We start from the raw sequence: 26,116 nt of genomic DNA, 5'->3' as shown, positions 1-26,116 counted from the left end.
TCCGGAGGGTGCCTCGGACTCCGCAGCCTCCAAGAGCAGGACTGCTCCAAGGGTCCCTCCATCCTCTTCCTCGGGAAACCCACTGAGAGACGCAGGCGGAGCCTGGAAGGAGAAGAGGAGCCCAGAAGAGCGGGGGATGCTGGAGGGATGCTCCCTTGAAAAAGGTGCAAGGCTTCATTCCCTGGGGGCTGGGGGGGGGGGTCCCTTCCTCCTCTTCCTCCTCCTCCTCCTCCTCCTCCGGGGGAGGCTTGGCTTCCCTGGAGGGAAAAGGGCCGGAGGAGCAGAGACCTGAGAGGGACAGAGAGGCTTCTTATTTGGGGAGACAGGTTTGCTGCCTCCCTGCTTCTGTTTCTCTGCCTCTAGTTAGGAGATATATATATATATATATATATATATATATATATATATTTAAAGCCCCTGAGAAGCCCAGCCTCAGTCCCTCGAATGGGACTTGGGAGCCCCCTCTGGAGAGGCTGCTTGGGGGCTCCCTCAGGGCCACCTTTCCCCTTTGGCTCCTTCTTCTGGAGCTGCCTTGTCCTTTCTCCTTGAAGGGGAGCATCCTGAGGTGCCACTCCTCCTGGCTAGAGACATCCTACTCCCATTAGACTCAACTCAACCCAGTCTTATCCCATTAGACTCAGCTCAACTCAGTCTTAGTCTGTTAGACTCAACTCAACCCAACCTTATCCCCTTTGACTCAACTCAACTCAGTCTTAGTACATTAGACTCAACTGAACCCAACCTTATCCCCTTAGACTCAACTCAACTCAGTCTTAGCCCATTAGACTCAATTCAACCCAACCTTATCCCATTAGACTCAACTCAACCCAGTCTTAGTCCATTAGACTCAACCTAACCTTATCCCATTAGACTCAACCCAGTCTTAGTCCATTAGACTCAACTCAAACCAACCTTATCCCATTAGACTCAACTCAACCCAGTCTTAGTTGATTAGACTCAACCCAACCCTATCCCATTAGACTCAACCCAGTCTTAGTCCATTAGACTCAGCTCAACCCAACCTTATCCCATTAGACTCAACTCAACCCAATCTTCTCCCATTAGACTCAACTCAACCCAAGCAGCCTTGGGTCCAGGGAGAGAAAGAGAGAGAGAGAGGAGAGATGGGGGGCAACCTGGGCTGCCACCGCTCCATCCCCAGGGACCCCTCGGACCTGTGCCACAGCCGCAAATTCAGCGCAGCCTGCAACTTCAGCCACATCCTGGTGAACCAGGAGCGGCTGAACATCAACACGGCCACTGAGGAGGAGCTCATGACCCTGCCTGGGGTCACCAGGACGGTCGCCCAGAACATTGTGGAGTACCGGGAGTATATTGGGGGCTTCAAGAAAGTGGAGGACTTGGCCTTGGTGAGCGGGGTCGGGGCCGCCAAGCTGGAGCAGGTCAAGTTTGAGATCTGCGTGAGCAGCAAAGGCAGCTCGACCCAGCACTCGCCCAGCTCCCTGAGGAAAGACCAGGCCCTGGACCACCTTTCCGCCGCCAAGATGAACATCAACACGGCCACGCCGGCTCAACTCATGAGCATCCGGGGCGTCACCGAGAAAATAGCCAACGGCATCGTCGAGTACCGCAAAGAGCATGGGCCCTTCAAAAGCATCGAGGACCTGGTCAAGATGGACTGCATCAACTCCTCGTTTTTGGACAGGATCCGACACCAGATCTTTGCGGAGAGGTCCAGGCCGCCTTCGACGCATACCAACGGTGGCCTCAATTTCATCGCCAAGCCTCACCCAAGCCCCACCTCTCTAAGCCTGCAGAGTGAGGATTTGGATTTCCCTCCAGGAGGACCGACTCAGATCATCTCCACCCGGCCCACGGTGGAAATGTTTGGAGGGCTGAGGGATGGGAAGCCTGTACTGAGAGTGGCCACTTGGAACCTGCAAAGCTGCTCTGTGGAGAAAGCCAACAACCCTGGTGTGCGGGAGGTTGTGTGCATGACCCTGCTGGAGAACAGGTATGGATGGGACTCTGGGCAGACTTCTTGGGCAGTCCATCAATACTGGTCCTTTTCCTGTTGTTTCCTCAGCCCCGCATAACATTGTTGCTCACTTGCATTCTGATTAGTAACTTAGCACCTGACGTTTAATTGATATTGGCTTGTCACCACTGCTGCCCATTGTGTTGTGATGACTTAAATCACACTTAGAGGAAGGCAGTGACAAACTTCCTCTGAAGAAATCTTGCCAAGAAAACCCCAGGATAAACTCATCAGAAGTGAGTGCCAACCTGAAAGCATGTAACGACAAGAAAAGCTTTTAAGCAAACAATACAGTCGGCCCTCCTTATGCACAGATTTTTAATGCATTGATTCAAGCATCCATGGCTTGAAAATACTTTAAAATATATATAAATTCCAGAAAGCAAACAGTGCTTTTGCCATTTTATATGTTTTCTATGCCATTGTTTTGAATGGGGCTTGAGCATCCCCAGATTTTGGTATCCATGGGTCATGGAACCAAATACCAGTGGATACCAAGGGCCCACTGTATTGGTCCCTGTTCATCTATAAGAACATGCTTTTGGAATGGGACATATGTTGCCTTCCAGATGTTCAGCTTCAGCTCCCAGCAACCCACACCATTGTTAATGCTGGTTAAGCCTTCTGGAAGCTGCAGTCCTGCGGCATCTGGAAGGGAGCACATTGTCTGTCACTGTCACAGTTAAACTTGTTAGGCTTTCTCTGTAGACCCACCATTGGACATAATCAGTGAAAACATTGGCCCATGTGACATTTTGTGTAATGTTGCAGCCAGTCATTTCAATATGTTATTTAAATTTAAACTTTGAAATAGGTGAGATTGTATTCAGAAGCTTACCCATCTATGCCCACTAATAAAAACTGTGAGCAGTACAGAAATCTGTTTTTAGTGCATGCTACTAAGATCACTCGCATGTGAGAGTTTTGGTGGTTCTAGGCAGAGCATCTGTTCTGGTTCTGTCAGGAAGATGACCACTTAGTTGCATGGAGGGGTATTTAGTAGCTAAGATAAATAGGACCACTGCTTCTAAAAGTGATCAGGGCTGATCCTGTCATTAAGGAGTCAGATGACTGACCCAGGCAGCAAGTTTTGGGTGTCATGAAAAGGCATCAAATAGCTGGGACTTTGCCTGGTTATCATAACATCTTTTACTGCCAGGGAGGGACAGTGGTGCTCTTGGGATTTTCTGCCTCGTGTGCCAAAGTAACTACCCTGGCTTTAGGTCCTGTGCTTCTTGATTTGCTGGAGCAGGGGAAGGGAGAGGTGAATTGGGTCACTTGTTGCTCTTCCTCAGGAAGCCCTGAGCGTTTCTTTCTCTCTTTCTCTCACTGATTTCTTTTCCTTTCATCATGACTTTCTTCCATGAAGTACAGTCCAAGCTTCCTTAATAGTTTTGGCTAGATTTTCTTTCTGTTTCATTTTAAAAGCGGAACAGGGCAAAACTCAAAATTTCAAACTTAATGTGTTATATATTTCTCTCAGGAGGTTTGGCCACTGAAACCTCAAAACTGAGCACTTAAGTCCTGTGATTTCCATGGTATACTTACATTGGTGGATGTAATAAGGTTATAGTCATAAGCAGGAATAGAAAAAAATACTCATAGTTATTTGTTCCTCAAAAATATCAGCTTTCCTGACTCTCTGAAAGAATAAAAAACAGTGATAATTCTGTGCAGTTTTCTTGTGGCATTCAGCACCCCGAAGCTTCAGGAAACCTGTTGTCCAGGCAGAAAACTATTGCAGATTTTCTTGCACCAAAACATCACATGCATTTCTTTTCAAAATAATTCCTCTGCAACACTTAAGGATGGTTGAATATGGGGAGAATACTGCAGAGGAATATTGGTTTTTCCCCCCTTCATAATTATTTGTCAACAAAAAAGTAGAACAGGATTAACATCCCTAGGAATGGTCACTCACTATTTGCAGTGCAGCTGCACTAGCTGCTTAATACTGTAAGTCATCTGTGTTTGGTTACTGATTGCAACACCAGTCCATTCTTGTGAGCAAAGGTTGGGTTTCATTTGTAGAAGAAGCAGGTCTGTGCATTTAACCCTGACTTTGCCCTAGTCGTGTTAAAAAAAAGCAAAAGGCAAGGGATCAAATTTGAAGAGCAGAAGGGTTTGTGTTTGGGGAGGATGCAGGTGAATCTCTTCCCATGTCCATAGTTCTCTAATCTGTCTACTGGTGTCTTTCCCCCTTCACTTCCATTACAAGTAGTGAGTGACCATTTTTAGGGATGTATACACTTTTCTACTTTTTTGTTGACAAATTATTATGAAGAAAAAAAACCTAGAAGTGAACATGGTTGGGACAAAAACATGTGTGAAGTTGGGCAGATGGAGGTGGGCTCTGCACTCCTTACTCATATACCTCCTTTGCTCTTTAAACTGTTCCCTTTCTCCTACTTTCTAGTAATCAGGGCAAATCTAGGATTAAACACACACATAGATTATCCAGGGAAGTTTGATGAAGTCGGAGTTTTAAGCGGTGTTCTTGAACATACCTTGGACGCCTTGAAGTCCAAACTAAATAGGCTTCTGCATATTGAAGGCTGATTTAAATGTGAGAGCCCCTGTGTGAAGCTCCTGCAAAATATTTTTACTCATCTGGATGACATATTCACAAAGTGTGAGATCCCGTTTTAAAGGCTGTTGTGGGCTCATAGTCTTTGTGTCTGGCTTGTTTACATGGCAGTACTGGTGGCTGCAATCATCCAGAACTGAAGTCCTGCTGGCCAGTAAATAGACTAGCCATGTTAAGCCATCAGATGAGTGACTGTGACACACACAAGGTTGGCCTTTGTTCATCATTGCTTTTGTTGAAATTGTTTTTAAGGCTAGTAAGTGAGGGAGGTGGGCCACTCTATTGAGTATTTCTTACAGAATTTAAATGCTCTTGGCAGTATTTTAGACCATGTGCTCTGGGTAAGGACTTTGGTTGGAGTTGTGCATTATCATGATGAAGATACTCTGGCCACTTTGTTTTTTTAATTGGCAGGGGCCTGGGGTTATTTTAGAGTTAGGCAGTCTTTCCAAGAAATACTAAACTGTATTATGCAAAGTCATTCTGTTGGCCCATCCTGTGTACTCTAACTGGCAGAGGTTCTCTAGTATTTCAGGCAAAGGTCTTTCCCAGCTTTACCTGGAAATGCCAGGAGCTGAGAATCTGCAACTTTCTACATGCAAAGCATGTATACTACCACTGAGCTAAGTCCCCTTCTTCTCATGTATATGTTTCCATGGCAAACTTTGCTTGTGTTTGCAGTGTTGTTGTTCATCCAAAGTCCAGCAAGACATGACCTCATTATTGTTGATATTGAAAAAAAATGCTACTTGTCATATTTTTTCTTTTTTTCCATTCCCTCATGAAATATAACTTAATTCTTTCAGGAAACGTGGCTGCTAAAGTAGTTGTTGTAAGTAATAAACATTTGTTATAGAGAGTACTCTCCCAGTTTCTGGAAAAAGTATGCAAAAGGGCTGTATTATTTAAGGTAGCAGTGCTTTCAGTCCCATAATTTGATATACGTTACTAAAGTTCCTTTGTTCTTATTTTTTTTGCCTGCACTGCAACTTGAAGAGTAATGGCTATTTGTATGTCCGCAGTGCAGAGATTGAACTCTCTCTTTGTTGGATCATGTTGCAGTATGTGTTGCTTTTTTCACAAGACAGATGGAGTAATAAGAACTCGAAGCTTCACTGACTTGGATGAACAGGAAATACAGTAATGAGCAATCCTTGCATTTGGTAATGAAGATTATGCTGCAATCTTCTTATTTTGCAACAAATTGCTGTTAGTGAAAATGAACAGTCATACTAGTCGATAGGTTGTATACCTATTCTGAAAACTTTTCACATGGTTTCTCTGAAGCAGAACTTGGAAAAATGATTCTTGTACTAAAGTTCCCAGAAGCCTCCAGCCAGCATGGTCAGTGTTGCATGTTGCAACCAAGTTAGGAATGACTGTATACGTTTCTGACACAGTACAGGGATTTTAACTGTAGATCAGCTTTAAGTCATCTCCAGCTGCAACAGTTCAAATTACAGTCTTTTATTATTCCAAAATTGTGAGAAAGGTGATTCTCGAGAATTTTATGTATTTTTACATACAGTTGTCCCTCCATATCCACAGACTCAACTATTCATAACTTGAAAATATTCAAAAATTAATAATTCTAAAAAGCAAACCTTGACCTCGCTGTTTTAAAATATGGGATGCCATTTTACTAGGCCATTGTATACATCCACAGATTTTGGTATCCACAGGGGCCCTGGAACCAAACAACAGCTAGTACTAAGGGCCCAGTGTAGTAATTATATTGACATCCAGCCTTTCCTCCAGTGAATTCTAAGGTCCAAAGCACACTGCAGAAATAACAGCTCAATGTTAGGGAATTTTAGGAACTGTAGTTTCATGAGAAATTTAGCTTTGTCAGAGAGCTCTGGTGCCACAATAAATTACAATTCCCAGGATTCCCTAGCACTGAGCCAGGGCAGTTAAAATGGTCTCATACTGGATTATTTCTGCAGAGTGTTTTGGACCAAAGTTACACACAGTTTGTAGTTCTCTCCTTTCCCTCACTAGATCTTCATAGCAACCTTGTGAGGCAGTCTAGCCTGAAATACAGTGCTGGTCCTAATAGCATCCACTTTGGTGGCCAAGGGAGCACTTTGTTCTCTTCACTTTCCTTTAAAGATAACCTTCAGGTGATAATCAGGAGTAGAAATCCCTCTGATCATAGAGCATTCCAAATGCAGGTTCCTGGTACTGCTTGACTCCAAACATATCAGTAAGATTCAAAGGTGAACATTAAAGTGAGTCATCAAGGTCAGAAGGCCACTTAACACTTATGATTTATCCAGGAAGATACAAAGGACGTGTAGCCTTTTCAGTGTGATGTCCTCAGCATCTGTGTTGCTCCAAATAACCCTGCAACTAATGGTGATATTTCAATGACGGTGTATGTCAGAGGTGTGCAACATACAGTTCTAGGGCCCCATCTGGCCCTTGGCTACTCATTGCGGGTGGCAAGTAGGGGGAAAAACACCTTGCTATAATGTTTCCGATTTCAATGCTGGGAGAGTGATCTCAGTTATTGGAAAAGTGAAAGCCTCTCCTAGCACTAGCAACCTCTTCTCTGAAATTTCTCTTTTTCGGTTTTGTGTATGTGTATGCGTCCAAGTTACCTGTTGAGTTATGGTGATCCCATGAATTTCATAATGCAGTGGTCTTGGTGGAGATTGCTCAGGGGCGTAGCCTTTCATCTTCATCCCTTCCAGGTGGCCTTAGATTTTGGGAGGCAGGGAGGGGAGCAGTGAGATGCATATATATATATGTATTGAGATTTGGAAGAGAATAATGTGGGGGTGTGCCTACATGTGCAACTCTGTCCTGACCTCCACGCCACTCCAGATACATTTCCCCAGGGCTGAAAAAGTTGTGCTCGTTCCATGTATCGAAAGGAGTGTGTCTTTTTTTATTGTTTTCTGTAAGAGTTAGTGCTTACTGCTTATGCATATTTAATACAGTTATTCTTAGGTTTCAGAGCTGAAACTACCCCTCAAGGCAGAAGCTTTGCTTGCAATATGTTGCCTTGAGATGAGCCTGTTTGGAAACTGGCTCTCCTTGGAGCTGAAGGCAAACCAGGTAGAGCCTGCTAGGTTAGGTGGTTTCTGCTACTTGGAGCTGAGAAGGCCAGACCTGTCCAGCTCACTGGCTTTCCTGAAGTGAGAGAAACTAATCCCTTTGAGCTAAAGCCTGCAGCAGAAGTATTCAAGAATATTTGGTACACACACACACACACACACACACACACACACACACACACACCCTTTTCAAAATCCAGTTATATTCCATATTCATCCCTTCAGTTGCATTATCCCTTTTAAAAAGCTCTTTTCCTCTGAATGATATGCTAGGTCTTTATGCACGCTCTCTCTCTCTCATTCTGAATCATTTCCATCTCTTTAAAATAGTGGGTGGCTTGCTTTCCCCCCATTATTCTTGTAGCTGCAATTGCAATGTTTAACACTTTATAGGTGCTGGTATTTTAGAAGCTGTAGGAGTTGCTGCTTAAGCTGTTAGCTAACTATAAAACTCTGGCCTAGTTGGATAATTCTACCATTCTGAAGATTACTGGAGAATTTTTATTTCATGGTGCTGTATATTTTCTGTTCTTTATTCAGGTTGTTTTTTTAAATGCAGACACTACAGTTTATTACTCACTTTCTTTGTCTTTTTTTGGCCGGTGGGGGGGGGGCATATTTTTAAATAGAGCAGACCCCTTATTCTGCCCAGTCATATTAGATGGAACTTGAAAGAAACTTATTAAAGAGAGGTAGATAATAATTTGGTTTGTGTATGACAGCTATTCCCATAACTATGGGTTAATTATACTTATACACAGAAATAAATGGGATTTAGGCATACCCAATTTCTAAACTCCATTAATTTCTCTTCGAAGAGTGACAAAGTCTGCGCCCAACTCCATATGATGTATTGTGCTGTAGTGTTCTTCCGTACAGGAAGGGAAAAATGTTTGTCCTTTTAGGATACATTACACCATGGATTTCAGTTGGTTTGAAACTCCTTTGATACTGACTGCACCTGCCCTGCAGAACTAATAGGCAGTTTGAAAACACTTTAACTACCGTGGCTGAATGCTATGGGGTCTTGGAATTTGAAGTTTGTTGTGTCACCAGAGAAGGCTAAATAGCTCACAAAACTACAAATCCCAAAATTCTATAGCATTTAGCCGTGGCAGATAAAGCAGTGTCAAACTGCATTCATTCTGCAGTGTAGATGCAACCTATATTGCACATGCATATGCATATAGATGGAACCCCAGGGAAAAAAGGGCACTGCAAGTTTTGGGTAATGGGATTAAGGGCTGCACAGACCATTCATATCAGCACAGATTCCAGGCCTGTATAGTCAAGAGCCATGAATGTAAAGCAGATTCAAAGTTGGCTTTAATATTTTTGGAGCAGCTTTTAGCAACTTGAAAAAAAAGTTGCATCCATGGAATGCTGATCTTTAGCAGGGACTGAGGGGCAGTACATATGGGCGGCTCAATGGTGCCCCTTTGTGCCCCGGATGGAGGCTGCGGCAACCACACACTCGGCCTCCGGAAGGAGCAAAAAGAACCCCCCAAAAGGGGCTTCTTTTAGTGTCCCAGAAGGAGCATCATAAGCACCATGGTGTGGTGTCATGACGCCCCTTCCGAGTAGTCTGGTAAGGAGCTGCACTCACCGTGCATCATCATGGCATGAGCTATGTGGACGGATGTGTGCCATAATGGCAGCCAAGCAGCATGGTAAGGGCTTCGAGCTTGCAGACACTCAACCCTCACCGCGCGAATGTACAACCCCTGACATTCTCTTTTGCTTTTGAAAAAGCATCCTCACAATTTGGGAAAATAACTGACTCTGCGTATAGTATGAAGTCCTTTCTTTCTTCTTTGAAGGAATTAGTATACATTCTGTAGGCTATGTTGCTAATGCCAGGTTATAAATGGTTTTTGTTGCATTCATATTTTGAGGATTTAAAACCAGTGCATTCAGTAATTACAACCCCACTGTTAAGTCATACTGGAATAGACATTCTGTGGGCCAAATGGCCAAGTTGTTTGAGCTATCATAAGCATTCTGTGATTCCTATCATAAAATTCACACAGCAAGGTGCATGCAATACTATATGCAGTATGGGATTTTAAAATAAAAGTTCTATGCCCACAAAAGCTGAATTGTGCAAGTATTGCAGTCTGTATTTAAAAAAAAACACTTATTTTACATAATTTGATTTTTGAAACTTGTAGCAAGGAGTGAACATTTTTACAGCATACTGAAGAACACCCAGTATCACTAAAAAACCTATAACCAAACACCTACTGAAATGAATTATATGCATGTGTAACAGCATCTGTTAATATTCCTACATGGTTCCTTATACTCTGCAATTTTCCTTCCATCAGTTCTTCTTCCATTTGGGGCATGGGCTTATCTTTCTGCTTTTTGTATTCAATGAAGGACCATGTACTGCTGCAGCACTGTATACAAATAAGACCTAATTTTTTTTAACACTGAGATTTTACCAGGTGTTTCCCATGCTTTTCACAAGCCTTATTTCCAGTCTTGGTTTTCTTTGGTTTCTTTGATTTAAAAAAAGCTGTGATTCTTAGGGGTTTGACAGATTGGTGCTTTGCGCCGTCCTGGGCCCAAACTAAGGATGCACAGAGGCTGAGCGTTTACACACTCAGCAACTGTACTGCGCACCCTGGCCACCGTCATTGCACACAGCCCTCCCATGCAGGGCACATGATGATGAGGACTGCATGGCACAGTGCCCAAAGAGCGCTGCGCCGCACATACGTCATCATTGCATGCAAGTGTGCCAAAGGCACCCCGTGCGTGGCCTAAAAAGAACCCACCAGGAGCGGGTTCTTTTTAGGCCTCCCAGAGGCTATGGTGTTTGATTGCTGTGGTCTCCATCCAGGGCAGAATGTCTCACCACCCCTTTCTCCCAATCTGTATAGCCCCTTAGTTTGTTAAATGTTAAATTTTGGCTAGTTTGGCCAAATTAGCTGTAATTGGAAAATTTTGCAAAGATCCTAAAACATTTAACTATTTGGAGCTTTCCCAAGTACCTGTTGGCATGGTATGCAATAAATCTATTTACAAGATTACATCATTTCCCCACAGATCTGTACTATTTGCCCCAGGTTCCTGCGGTGGAAGAATTGCCATATTGAATATGCCTTAATTTCTTAAGTGTGTTTGTTATTAGCAGATACTCTGAAAAGCACTTGCAGATAAAAAATATATATACATATCTCACAAGAGTCCAAATAGGCAGGTGCGTGGTCTGCTGAGACTGAGAGAAATTAAGCTGGCTACAATCTTTGTCCATGAGATTTGTCATTGTGTGCCTTCAAGTTATTTCCAAGCTATAGCGACAGTAAAGTGAACCTATCATAAGGGTTTTGGGGAGTTGAGTCTGTGACTTGCCCGAAGTCACCCAGTAAGTTTCCATGGACAAGAGGGGTAATCAAACCCTAATCTTCAGAGTCATAGTCTAGTGTTCAAACCACTACATCATGCTAGCTCTCTGAGACTACAGAGGCTCATGTAGCAGGCTAAAGAGTGACAAAGACAAATGGGGGATACTGACGGGTGGCTTCATGCCACCTGTTTTTGCCCCTCGTCGGTGCCATACCAATGGTACAGTGTGGCACAGACATGCTCCCTAAGAGCGGCTTCTTTTTAGGAGAGCCATAATGGCGCTCATGTGCCATGATGCCTGTGCTTCCAGCGAGTGCCGTTTGGGCGCGCGGATGCCCATCCATCATAATTGTACGACCCGTGTGGGCGGGGCCATGGCAAGATGGCACATGGGCGCCACTAGTAGGACTGGGCCTGTATGGACGCCCAGCCCTCCGGAGCCCTAAAATTGGCCCCAGGCTAGCGCTTTGCGCCAGTATGTACTGGGCCAAAGATAAAGATAGTTTATTACAGTCATAGACCAGCATAAGAAGGACAAAATACAAACAATTAAAAACTCTTAAATTAAACACAAAGAATATATGAAGTTATACATAAGGGCGGGGAAGCAAGGATATAAATAAACATATATAAAAAATAATATATAAAATAGTATATCAGATAGTATATCAAACACATTATCTGTCAAATTACAAAACCCAACTAGATGTTCATTATTTAGTCTATTATTATAATATAATTATAATATAATATTATAACATATTATAATAATGTAATATATTATATATAAAATATAATATAATATTCATTATTTAGTCATTACCTGATTAATTTTAATCACCGCTGCACATAATTTGATAACTTTATTTGTTATACTGTATCATGATTAGTATCTAAGAACAACAGGGAGGGATGGAACTGTTCTGTACCTCTGTACATTTGTGCAATATAGGTGAAATAATATTAATATGTAAGTCTAATACGAATGCTGAGATAGCACATGTTATACTGTTTCAATTTGGCCGAGGATCACAAGGGCATTGTCTCTTCAGTTATGGAATCTTCCTATGCTGTCCTTCAAGAACAGCTGAAGGTAGGGCACTCCAGTGTTTAGGTACTGTACTTATAGATTGCTTAGATATGCCATAGGGGAGGCAAGGAACTGGCTATATTCACTGTCACTAAAGGATGGGGACCTAGTTAAAGAATGAAAAGGCTAAGTCCAGCTATTTTTCGTATTCCCTTGCAAGAAAACAATTTCCATCAGGGTTTGAGAGAGCCAGCTATATAGAGAAGCTATGCAGTCTGCCAACACATTCCAACTTCCCTTTGCTAACATGATGTCTAGAAATATGTAGGTGTATTCTTGTTCTAAGACAAGGGCTAACATTCTCAGCCCATGCAGAGCTGCATTCCAAGTGTTATCTTTCTTCCATCTCCATAATGGTGGTGGGGTAGAAATAGTGCTATGCATTGGGACCAATATGAATTTGGTCCAAATCCTCCACTGCTATAAATGTCTCAAAGCATCAACAAACACTGTAGGCTTGTGTTGGTTTATTTTTGTATGCTAAGTCTTTTGGTGGCTTGGCAAAGCAGTAAGGTGTGTCTGTTTTATTTCTTATCTCTTCCTTTATCTCTCTGTATATTTTCATGAACCCATTCTAATAATATACTGGAGTACATCCAAGACAAACCCTGCTGTAATAAAAGAGCAGTAAAAAAGCACAGCCCTAATAACTTGTGTACACATAGGAATGGGTAACTCCAAAAGTATGCAAAACATGATTCATGAGTCAGTGTCACCAATATTCAAGCCAGAGTGTATTTTCTCTATCCCCATCAAAATCCAAAGAACATATTCAAAGTGCATTTTGCCAATAGTAAGTTTGGAAGAGGAGAAAATCACTGACACTTTGCATAATCTTTAAAGACTCAGGCTGCCAGAAGAATTTGAGCACTTTGGAGAAGGACTAAAATGCCAGAGGGTAAATAGTGAGAGGAACAGTAGCCATGGGACAAAGAAAGGGAACACAAACTAACCAGTGCAATCTGTCCCGTAAGCAATTCTTTACATGTGTCCAAAATTTTATCTGTGACCTTGAGCACTAAAGACTTGTTGTTTACAGTAGCTGAGTCTCTGGGTGGAGATGCAACATTCTGGGCCAGATGCCACCATCCATATTTGTATAATGAGGTTGTTTCTGTCTGCTATTTTAACATATAGCATATGGACCTAACATCCTGCTGTTTTTCCTGAATTTAATAGGACTTCCTTCAGAGGAGATACATATCAGTTTGTTTTTGTTGTCATTTTTGTGTGCACCATCAAGCCATTTCTGACAATGAGAACCTATCATGGGGTTTTCTTGGCAAGTTTCTTCAGAGTGGGTTTGCCATTGCCATCCTCTGAGGCTCAGAGAGTGTGAGTTGCCCAAAGTCACCCAGTGGTTTTCCATGGCCAAGCAGGAATTCAAACCCTAATCTCCAGGTTCTTAGTCCAACACCCAATCCACCACACCACCTCTCAAATCAGATTATACCATCAATGTTTACAAACCTCTTTGTTCGTGAATCTGCAGTGAAAAGTCACTGTTTGTCTTTGGACTGCTGTGTTGAATCTTAGCCAACCGTATATACTTGACTATAAGTCGACCTCATATATAAGCCGAGAGCAGGTTTTGGGGCCAAAATTATGGATTTTGATATGACTCATGGATAAGTCGAGGGTAAAACTTAGGGGTATGTAATGAAAGATTTAAAGGTCGACGCAAAGGAAAATAGTGCCAAAGAACTTACAAAATTACTACAGCAGGCATAACTATTTGTACTCATACTAAAGGCTGAATGGATGAGAGAGTAGAAGGGGGTCAGTCCTCACAGAGCAGATTAAATTCTTGCCTTTCACCAGGGGATGAGTGTGTGTGTATCTATATGAGTTCAAGTACAGTACTTCCATTGACCCATGGATAAGTTGACTCAGTTTTTTGAGGTCATTTTTTTAACCTAAATTTCTAGACTTACACATGAATATATACAGTAGTGTTTCTCCTTTTTCTAATGCATTTTTGACATCTTTCTGTTCTTGGGAGGGCTTAAAAACAGACAAAACCTATTATTGTCAAGCCAGCTTTGCTTTTTTTTAATGTACCAGTTTGCCTTATAAAACAAGAACTATCAACAGATGATACTGTACAATAGAAGGATTAGAAGCAGATTTTGCAAGTTGTATCATGCAGACAATGTATTTTAAAACGACTGCCATTGATCAAGAATTTATTCTAAGAGAGTGACATCTGAGCAGACTTGGAAAGTTTGCAATTTTCACCTCTCCTGAACTTGAGGGGATCCAGATCAAAAGTGTACAAATCTAGTTGCCACAGGAAACAGGATTCTCTTCCTCCCATGTGTGCTGCCTATTCTTAGTCCCTGTTTCCTTCCTTAATTGGAGCCAGGGCTTCTCACGGCATATCTCCAGTGCTTGGCTCTGGAATATACAGTAGTGATGGGAATAAGATTGTCAACAAGCAGACACAGAAGAAGACACTTGTTGTCAAGTCAATCAAGGGGAGTCCTTGAGAGATTGGTGTAGGAGTGGTAGCTTTTGTCTCTGTGATCTCTAGAAGAGTTCAGGCACAGTTTTTGTCGTATGTTATTTTTGGTGCCTGCTCTACTTCTGGCAAACATGACTGAGGGTGAAGATTCTGCCAGTGGATCACCTTCCTGCTATTCAACAGTCTGACTGTCTGAGGTAGTGTGGGTAATCTTGGAACTTGTGTTGGGAGCTCCAGGTCTGACAGCCTGGGAAAACTTCCACTTTTAATCAAGACTACCTTGTCTGGAGTAGATCAGGATTTAATGACGATCTTGAGCCTTTTTGAAGTGATTTGGGGCTCAGCATTGAGTCCAGGATTGGGTCAAGTTTGGGTCTGTTCTGGGTAACAATGGTCAATGCATAAGGAAGCCATCTGTAGCTCCATTGTCATTTATTTTTAACTAATAGATAAGTTTAAATCATTAGACCACCTCCAGCCTCTGCTGGGATGAAGGGGCCATTAAGATGGTGCCCATTCCTGAAGACTAGTGCCTCTAGAGCAGTGGTTCTCAGTTTTTGGTCTTTTAGACATTCTGGATTCCAATTTCCAGAAGCCCCATCCATACAGCCAATGATCAGGACTTCAAGGAGTTACATCCAAAACATCTGAAAGGCTAATGATGATAACCACTGATCTAAATCTGAATTCCATGAGGCATGATAGCCTTTTGGCTGAAGAGCGGGGTATAAATAAATAAATAAATAAATAATCCTGAAGTCTTAGCCTGAAGTCCTGAGAGACAGAATAAGGGGAAATATTAAAGAGAGAGTGAGAGTGCCATCATGGTGTAGTGGTTTGAGCATTGGACTATGATTCTGGAGACCAGAGTTGAAATCCTACTTAGCCAAGGAGATTCAGTAGGTTACGTTGACCAAGTCACATTCTCTCAGCAACCCCCCTCTGAACAAACCGTAGCCATACGTTGAGAATGACTTGATGGCACATAACAACAACATTAAAGAAAGATGGAAGCCTAAGTTGGAGGAATGAAGATTTCTGATGGATTTGTGACTGAGAGCAGAAAGCACAGGATATGGCAAAGCGATAGAATGGTTTACAAGGAAAGGATCATGATGCTCTGCAGGTTGTATCCTCTTAACCTCCATTATTATATCTCTGGACTTCCTCACTCTTTCCCCACTTTTTGTCCTCTGTTCAGCAGCCATCCAAAATACTTTATAAGGACTTGGGGGTGATCTGAGCTAGGTTTTAACAGGAATTGAACAGTTGTTGTTGTGGGCTGTAATGTTGTTTCTAGTTTATGGTGACTTTAAAGTGAGCCTATCATGGATGAGGTTTTTTGTTTGTTTTGGGGCTTTTTTGGGCAAGATTTGTTCATAGAGAGCTTGTCTTTGCCTTCTTCTGAGACTGAGAGAGTGTGATCTGCCCTCTGGTCTCCAGAGTCATAGTCCATCATTGCTCAAAGCACTATACCATGTTAGCCCTCAGAACTGAACTATAGTTGTGGTGGGAAATACCCTTCTGATGCTTCATGTTCCCTTAATGATATGCATATGTCTGTGAAACACAGATGACACAGATGTGTCTGGAATTTTTAAAAGCAGCATGTCTTTTTCAAGAGATTCTAATTGCTTTTAAAAGAGCTTCTTTCCCTATCCCCATTCCAATCTGAATGCTGTGTTCTTTGCCACTGCTGCAATACTTTGTTCTAGAATGAACTGTAATTCTGTTTTTATCATTCTGGATGAGCATATCTGTGCCGTCTCTCTCTTGCTCTCACTCTCACACAAACACACACACCTCCCTCTGCTTGGACTCCAGGGTTTTGGAGATCAGAAATCTTTTACTTAATCACCCTGTTGCTACCCTATAATAAATATAGGGAAGATCATGCAGAAGACAGAACAGAGTTTTCTGTTGCTTCAGAAGGCAGGTCTAGAAACAATGGATAGGAAATGTTGCAGCTGGGGGAAGCAAAATACAGCTGAAAATGTAAGTACAGTCAACTCTCCGTACCCACTGATAGCACCCATGGTTTGATTTTATTTTTAAATTCCAAAAAGCAAACCTTGATTTTGCCATTTTATATAAAGGACATAATTTTACTATGCCATTGTATATAATGGAACTTGAGCACCCACGGATTTTGATATCCCCAGGGGGTTCTGGAACCAAACCTCAGTGGCTAACAAGGGTGTGAGCTATGTGACTACACTGGACTTTCCTGGATTGCCATCTTGGAATTCTGTAGGTGAAGGCTGCACTACCAAACTTGCACTGAGCAGGTATGCAAAAATAGATGGCTTGAGCAAAGAACAAGATGACTGGAGTAGATCTTCTTGAAAGTGATGTTGTTTTGAACCTACAGACCTGCCTTGGCCTCCTTTGGGGGAACGGCATGGTGCATCTTGGCCAACCTTGAAGCTGCCTCCCAACTCTATCAGGGCTGGCTTCCTGTTGGAGCAGTGAGGTGGCACTACACCACTGTAGAGGTGGATTTGCAGCTTCCTTGGACCTGGAGGGCACTCCTGACTCTGAGGTGCCATTGCAGTTTTGTTCATATCTTCAGCACTGGTAGCTCTCAAGATGTCTGGCTCTGAGTGGTCTTGTCTCTAATGATCCTTCAGAATGAGGAAAGTAGTCAACTGTGGATAAAGCTATATGGACCACTTCTTACAGTTGGTGTGACATTGTCTCCTGGCCTCTGACAATTTGCTGGAGGGTTACAATGAGATGTCAGCAGCTTGTCACTCCCACCTGATGTTATAGGATTGCTTGGGTTTAGATGCTCTCTTTGCGTGCTTAATGCTGGTTTAGTAGGCCAGGAACAAGTGCCAAGACTACACACTTCCTTCACTCCCCTCATGTGCTGGCTCTGTGCTTCAGCCCTGCCCTGTTTACACTTGAGTTGCTTGTTATTCAGTATTGTTTTACTAGTCAGGGTCTTAAACTGGTTTAAGATTAAAGCTCTAGTTAGTAGAATGATTTTAAACCAGTTTTCCATTTCATAAGCAATAAAAAGTGCTACACAGGAATGAAGTAAGGGGAGGAGGTGGCACTGACCTTGGGATCATTGTGAACAAAATGGATCATTGTGTTCGTATATTTGAAATATCACCTAGTTTGTGCTGTGCTGCTCCAGAGACTAGAACACAAATTAATGGTTTTAAATTACAAGAAAACATTGAGAAGAACTTCTTTTGTGTAACAACTGTTTTGACCATGGAATAGACTGCCTCAGTGTGAGTACAGTAATGGGCTCTCCTTCTTTGGAGGTTTTTAAACAGAAGTTGGATGGGGAGCTTTCAGGACTGCTATAGTTTTACATGTCTGTATGGTAGCCCCTTTTAACTCTTAAGATTCTATGAAGCGCAGTTTTGGGAAATAAAAGGGAAAGGGAATAACAGGAGTAATACAAATTACAGGTAAACTGCTCTGAGAAACTTTTGCCTGGTAGAACTGGATGACTTTAACCTGGTCTTGCAACATCATTTTTCATTATGAAGTCATCTGGAATTCATTGTTTAGGATAGTAATTGTCTGGTAAAGAATGGAAAGTGTAGACGTTGTACAAGGCCATTAATTTCAGTGGGGTAGAGGAGCACTTCCTCGAATACTGCCTCTTAAGTCTGCTTACCAGAATTAACTGTCCTGAATTGTACTAAATGTAAGTCCCATTAAACTTAGTGCACCTTACAATATTTAAGATTGAATGATATCCTTGTACTCACTGAGTCTTTCTGGAGGCAATCATAGCATCATTTCCTCAAAATGTGAACTCGAGTGGCCAAATGCAAGCAGGAAGGAGGCCAAAATTAGAACAATAGAAAAAAGAAAATGAGGAGGGATCAGAAGAGGAATATCCTGATTGTACTTTGTATAACTTATGGCATCATGGAACCCTTGGGTGTATAAGAATGCACTGCAACAGTTTGCTCTTACAGAGCAGATAAACAGTTTAATTCCTATAAGCACCCAAAGGCTGTCATTTGTATTGGCCTGTTTTGGCAACTGTGCCTTGGAGGTAACCATGGGCAGGTTAGAAATCTGTAGTGAGTCAAACCTTTGGCTTTGTGATGGTTGTCATACTGTCTAGTGGTGTTGGTGACAGTGAGAACAGACCATTGCAAAAGGGAGAGGGTTCAACTGAAATGTCTTGCTCAGTAGATGAATGTATTGCTTAGCAAGTGTGGCTGTCATATGAAGAGATGCTACTTGTGTGTCTTCATTGGCCCAGCACTCTCCTACGTGTGCAATGCTAAATGAATAAACTGATATGTGCAAAGTGTGCCTTTGCATGGTTGCAGAATATGCAACAGGGAGGGATTATCATAGGGTAACTTTGTTGCCTCCGTACATGCTCACTTGACAATCTCAAGTTGTACCTGCTGAAATTCCCCTTTCTGCACAAGGGTCAAGATCTATCCCTTTTTTATTTGTCTGCCCTAACAGTAGTAGAACAAACCTATCTATTCCTAAATTTGTTTATTTATTTTGTATGAGTTATATATCAGGCTTGTATTTTTCAAAAAAGCAAGTCTTGTTGAATTTAGTGGGGCTTCCTCTTAGGTAAATGAGTATAGAATTTCTTTCAAACAAACCCAAACAGTAGTAGGATTTTCTGCCATTGCGAACGACTAGATAGAAAAGGGCAAAGGGATGGAAAGAGAGGAGCTCATTTTCCTAATGTCATCATCATCTTCAAATCACCTCATTTCTTAAAATCCTTTGTCTTAATTAATGTATTTGAAGAGTTACTTAGTCAAATTAAATATAAAAGAAAAGGTACAACTTTGGGTTAACCTGAAAGCAGATAACAACAGAGCAACTGGGAACTGCAGCTTTATATTTTGTTTTTGTCTTCTGTGCTTAATCTCATTTGGTTTAGCTAAGCATAGTTTGACAAGAATAAATAAGTCAAATGGCTTGAAAGAAATGTCTCGTTGTAAATGAATCATTAATAAATCAAGATGCTCAAAGAGCACTGAACGGATTGTTCCTGGATTAAATAATGATGCTGCTTCTATAAAGTTTAGCTGTGTTCTAGATGAATAAAGACAGAATGTAAATCTATTAAATCTGCAGTTGAATAGGTTACTCTGAAGTACCATCCTAGGAAGACTGTTAATTTGATGCACAGCTTATTCCCTGCTCCTTTAGCACATGGTTTGCAGAATATGGCATATGCATGCTGTTTTGTTTTCTCCATATCCTCGGCTGGGTCTCTTCCAAGCATTTCCCACAGTCATTCCTGGTCAGTGACCTTGGCAGGGGCTGGTTGATGTAAGAAGGGCTTAGTGTATCCCTCCTGAACTCAAAGTAGCTTAACATTGTCATCATACATGCAGCAATTGCTGACTTTTGAAAAGTTGTGCACGTGTATGTTTAACAAACAGGGACAAATCAACTATTATTGTCATGACTACTGAACTCCCATTGTTTTGTAACAAGGAAACTGCCCCTTGCTAGAAAACGTTATCTATTTTGAAATCTTCTCCGTTTTATTTCTTTACGTATGGTAGATCATCTCTTTTGAACACTGAAAGCTTTGGCTACTTGCACATCTTTAATATTTCGATCATCAGCAATTTCTCTCTTTTTCTTTTTCCCCTTCCCTTTCTTACTGTAACACAAAAATATATATTGCTATAAATTTGCATAGTGGCAGTAATCCTAGCTTCAAAAGATGAGCAGCACTTGGCTAGGTAGTTCTTTGAATTTTAAGTAGGGAAGCAGCCACTCTTGCATTACACTTTGCTAGTTGTGCTATTGTGAAGCTGTCATGGATGTGTGAAACTGGTTTCTGTGGAAATACAGAAGAATGTTGCAGCCAGAGATGACTAAGCATTGAACTTTATTTTGATAAACAGCCAGTGGGTGACTATAGGACAGTCCTAACAACTTTAGCAGAGCTTATGATGGCTGTCAGGGAAAGTAATATTTAAAATACTTGGCTTCTTGCTTTTCAAATGAGCACCAGGCACCTAAACCTGTTTTTCTGGGTAGATGTACATGCTGTTTCCTGGATCGCTCCAAACCAGATGCTGTTGTCAATGACAGTGGTAGAAAGCATGTGGACGCTCCCTCTTATGCTTTTGTGTCTTGATTCTCCTCACCTTTTACTGGTTCCAGATCCTGCATAACCTGTATGTGGCATGCTTGGGCAACAATCCTGGATAGAACTTGCCCCCCTTTAAAAATTCATACCGGATGGACAAGAAACTAGCATTGCAATATCCCATAACCTCCCAACAAAACATCCTGGCTGGGGCATTCTGGGGGTTGTAGTCCCAAAAAGTAATTTTATAAGCTATGTCACTAACCCTAGCTTTGCCTTTGAACTATAGGTTTGCAAGATCTTATCAAATAATAAATTGGAAGCTAATGTAAGATGACTGCTAATTAACATTTACCCACCTTGGCCTTCATATCGAGCTATAGTTAGAAAAACTAAAAGAGGGAAGGGGTAGAATCAGCTTGCTAGAAGTCATGGGAAATTCATGGCATTTTGCTGATTCTCCATAACTTTGTTTGGAGGCTTGCAGTGGTCATCAGTTGATTGAATTATCAGTGAAACAATGAACAGAGATCTGGGTACAAACATGGCTCTCATACCATCTCAAGGAACAATTATGAAGGGGCTATATGACCCCAGTTATGATTCTGCATACCAACCTGAAGTGTGAAGTAATAATTCATCTTTTGCTGCATAAGGTTTTGTGGGTTTTCTTGTAATTTAGTAACTTGCTGCTTGGTCTTTGTGACTTGTTACTTGCTTTTAAAATGTGATTTCACTGTATATTTCTTCTGTTAGCTTTCTGGAGCTCTTGGCAGTCATATGGAAGGAGTAAATATGTATATACTTAAAATAAATTTAAGAGACAGTGGGAACTGGAGTTCACTGGCAAATATGACATAAATTTCTTAAGCGCCCCCAGATCTTACACAGATTAAGTCCCTACATATTCAGCCTCAGAATTAAGCCACTACACTCAGTGTTATTATGTCATGTCATACATACACTGCCTTGCAAGAATTGAAGGGCATGCCTAGGGTGTGACTGGTTTACTGACCATCTGTGGGTGAATTAATTCCATGTGATTTGAATCTTGTTGACTTGGCTGGTTGAAGGCTGAACCACATGTGACAGACATTTCTGTGGTGTGCCATCTTTGGGCAGAGGGTCAACAAGAAGCAAATGCAGAAGGCAGAGAAAAGGGCTCTCCCTGTCATTTGTTTGTCCCTGACCCTCAGGAGAAAACTAAAGGAACCCTGTATGTTTTTCTCAATGAAGAGGAAGGATAACATGGAGCAGGCAAATAGAAGAAAGGGGGGGGGGATGAGCATCCCCTTCTCCAAAACATACTGGTCTCCTTCTTCCAGTTTTAGTAACTTATAGTTGCTTTTCATTAAAAAAAACATTTTGGTAGGATATATTACAGAATTTAGCTTTGCACAGGTTCGGTACAAACCTGGCCCTGACCCCTGGAATTGCTGGTCTAGTTCAGTGGTATGCTTTGTATGTGTGACATTCATCCCGTTGCATTTCCAGTTAATCTGGGATAGCAAGATTGAGAAGGACCCCTGTTAAGACATTGGAGAACCTCTGCTACTTGGAGTGAATGCACCGGTAGTCAGAGCTTGGAAGAGTTACTTTTTTGGACTAGAACTTCCAGAATCCCAGCCAGCCAGTCAGTATGTTGAGTGGGTACGTTGACTGGGGCAGGTTCTGGAAGCTGTAGTACAGAAAAGATACTTTGCTAAGGTCTGATTTTAGTATAAGGCAACTTCCTGTAGATAGAACGTTGAGCAAAGGATGAGAAGAGAACAAAGTTCAGATTTCAGTTTTACTAAGTTCTTGGCATAACCTTTATGGACATTTATTTCATCTTTACAGACTGATCTATTTTCACTGTTTACAAATCAGTTCTGTATTTATAAGCTACTCTTCCTTTTGTATGCAGAAATGTATGCCTGTCTTGCAGGCAGCACGGAATATTTTGGGTTTGGCTGCAAGGCAATTACCGTATATACTCAACTATAAGTCAAACTCATGTATAAGTCGAGGGTAGATTTTGTGGGCAAAATTATGGATTTTGATATGACCCCATGTATAAGTAGAGGGTAAGATTTAGGGGCATATAGCAAAGGATCTAAAGGATGAAGCAAAGCAAAACAATGTCAAAGAATTTACAAAATTCAAGCAGACATAACTCTTTGTGCTCAGTCTTAAGGCTGGATGGATGAGAGAGTAAGAGGGAGTCAATGCTTCCAGGACAGATTATACTCTTGCTTTTCACCAGGAGATGGTTTCTTCTTTTAAATAAGAGTTAAGGTACAGTACTTACATTTACCCATGGATAAGTCGACTCAGGGTTTTTGGGTCAATTTTTTGACCTAAATTTCTAGACTTATACATGAGTATATACAGTAATCCTTATAGCAGCAGATTTACTTAGCAACAAGTTAAAATAGATTAGAGGTTGTACTTGAACCTTTGCATCCATTTCTAGCCGTGCTTAGAGATTTGTGTTGTTCTTTGGAACACACTCCCTTGGAGTGTGCTGGAGTCTCTGGACATGGCCATATGTCAGGTATACTTTGATTGAGAGTTCCTGCATGGCAGGGGGTTGGACTGGATGGCCCTTGTGGTCTCTTCCAATTCTATGATTCTATGAGAATTGTGGGTGTAGTCCATAGAAAAACACTCTTATATATGAATATTATCACTGGAAAGCAGTTTGTTTTCTTTAGAAACAAATCTCTGAAAAGCCCCAGCTGATTTTTCTGTCTGTGTGTCTGCAAATTGGCCTTTCTCCAGGTGTCTTCTGCTCAAACAAGCACAGTTCCTCTAAGGATGTGCCTCTGAGTACTGAAACAATAACAAATGCAATTAGAGGAACACTTAAGTTGTTTTTAATGAAAGTAGGTAATAGGGATGCATAGAGAGTGATAACTTCAGAAATTTGTTGTTGTGTGCCTTCAAGTCATTTGTGATTTATGGTGATCCTATTGCCCATTGCCATCTTCTTAGGCTGAGAGAATGTGATTTGCCTAAGGTCACCCAGTGGTTTCCATGACCAAGCTGTGATTTGAACTGTGGCCTTCAGAGTCATAGTCCAATGCTCAAACCACTATGCAATGCTGGTTCTCTGCTTCAGAAACAGGGTAGCCAAATTTCCTTTTAACAGTGCCATAGTGAGAAGTCCAACCAGTAGAGTCTTCCAACTTTATCACCATACTGTGTTAGGCTTCATATCTTTATATGGTTCCCTAATAATGTGTTTGCTTATTGTTTTAAGGATGGTTGGTACCCATCCTGTAGCTAGTGGACCAAGCATTTCTGACTAGCAGTAACAGGCAGCGTTTGCATGAGTGCCTTTATCCCAGTTGATTCATAGAATGGCAAAGAGAAGGGCAGTGTTGAGGATTTGGATTAGCTGTTCCACCTTTTCTTTAAAAAATAGGGAAGGTCATGCAGATGGGGGCCATGGTGGTTAGTCACAGGATTTAGAAGTATTACTTTTTACTTTTATTTAATTATTTGGAGCATTTAACTCTGCCCTTCAGCCAAAAAGGCTCCCAAAGCCTTTATACTACAGTTCCCAAATGCCTTAGCCAGCATAAACAGAGGCTATGCTGGTCAAAGGATTTTGGGAGTTGTTGTTGTTATTATTATTATTATTATTATTATTTTCCCACCGCTCTGTGTAACACAACCAGGGTGGCTTAAAACATTAAAACATACATTCTTGTATCCCAAAATCCCAGCCCTCTAATATAAAATTAATCAATTTACAATTTAAAACATAGCATAAAATAATAAACAAAGACAACAATAAATATAACTGCAGCAGAAGTCAGGGTATAACAGGTTAGGCCTTTTTTGGTGACCAGGAGTCTATTCAGCAAAGTTATACTCCCAAAAGTTATCTGTGGATTGGAAGGACTCACAAAGATCTTTTTTGTAGTGTAGATAAATAATTAAATTTATATTTGCATTCAATTAAACTATGCATATGCAGCCTCTGAATATATGCAGTTAGTCATTGTGGCTCACAGTATTTTAAAAAGTAGCAAGTATACTATAGTAAAACAAACAAGCATATAGGAGGCGCACTGTGATAAAATTGAAAAGCCTCAATATTACCATAGAGTATTTGGAACGTCTCTCAAGAATATTAACAAATTTGAGTAAATAAAACTGTTTTTATGTGGCAGTTAAGCACTATACAATTTGGAGCTAAATAACTGGAGAAGGCAAAGGACAGTGCTGGGTGGTGTATCATAAGAGTGGGGCATTCAAGCATCAGTCTGATGAAGAATGTAACTGAGCACAGGTTTGTACAGGACCAAGTCATCCTATCTGCAACCCAATTACTAAACCTTTAGAAACAGTATGAACTAGGAGCTAATTTTATTTTATGAGAATCCGTTCATGTTCTGTGAAGAAAGTACAGGTATCCTTGATCAGGGATGTCTGTCAGTAGCTCTATGGGTACTCTATGGCGGGTTACAGACTGCCTGTTTGGGGCGGGCTACACCTGCCCCTTTCCCTGGTGTATCGGGGCCTCAGCCACAAAAGGCCGCTTCCCCGCAGCCTGGAAAGGGGTGTCCTTGGGGCTTCAAGCCCCAAGGACACTCCGTGATGGCGGGGAGGAGGAGAAAGGGGCCGCTTGGCCCCTTTCTCCTTTGGTCCACTGGGCGCAGCCGTGTGAAGGCTGCGCCCAGCGGACCAAACCAGGAAGGAGCTCCGAAACGGAGCTCCTTCCTGCTCTGCGCTAAGGGCGCACTAAGCGCCCTGGCACAGAGCAAGGACATCACGTCCGCACCGCCCCGTATAGACGTCTTCATGGCGGCAGTCGTGTGGAACGGCCGCTGCCATTTTGTGCGCGCGGAGCACGCACTAGGGTTAAGGGGTGCGGAAGCACTGCTCCTTTCTAACCCTAGTACGTGCTCCATGCGTACTTTCTGGCCCGTTTGTAATGGGCCTATGGCTTTTTTCTAGTAATAATAATAATAATAATAATAATAATAATAATAATAATAATAATAATATGTTTTATTTATAGACCGCTATTCCGCAATGATCATAGCGGTGTACAGTAAAAATCATAATGCAATACAAAATACAAGGTGACAAAGGAGGGAGAAGTCTCGTCCTTCAGGCAGTCCCTGATGTTGCTGGGTCTGCCTGATCGCTCCCTCTGAGGCCAAGATGTCAGTTTAGGAGGGAGGGGCCTCTTCCTTCAGGCAGTCCCTGATGCAAATATGTTAATAGGCAAACTAGAAAATAACATCCTAATAAAGCAAGTGACAATCCTCTCACATAGTGACAAAACACTGATGATATCTTTATGGTCTGGACTAAAGGAAAGGAATACTAGGATGAGTTTAAATTATATATCAAGTCTGTCCATCTAACAATGAAGTTTACATTTAAAAACGTAACTGAACATTCACATATGCCTTTCCTTGATGCTCTCTTCACTGCTGAGAATCACAAAATTGTCATAGATCTCCACAATAACCCCACTGATGCTAATACAGTAGCCCT

At 41.7% G+C, this 26,116-nt stretch overlaps 1 protein-coding gene across 1 annotated transcript in view; it reads left to right on the top strand.

The window, feature by feature from the left end:
* Positions 1-26,116, top strand: part of LOC149309514 (endonuclease/exonuclease/phosphatase family domain-containing protein 1-like) — a 61,406-nt gene continuing 35,290 nt past the window's right edge. Inside the window, exons 1-2 of the mRNA XM_089532594.1 lie at positions 1-164; positions 1,066-1,975. Coding sequence (XP_089388720.1) covers positions 137-164; positions 1,066-1,975 — 938 coding nt within the window. The 5' untranslated portion in view covers positions 1-136. The remainder of the gene's footprint in view (positions 165-1,065; positions 1,976-26,116) is intronic.

The sequence above is a fragment of the Sceloporus occidentalis genome, unplaced genomic scaffold, assembly GCF_023333645.1.
Source record: "Sceloporus occidentalis isolate IW3139 unplaced genomic scaffold, rSceOcc1.0.p SCAF_7, whole genome shotgun sequence".
NCBI classification, from domain to species: Eukaryota; Metazoa; Chordata; class Lepidosauria; order Squamata; family Phrynosomatidae; genus Sceloporus; species Sceloporus occidentalis.
The sequence above is the reverse complement of the archived record's forward strand: the minus strand, read 5'-3'. Positions and strand labels throughout refer to the sequence as shown.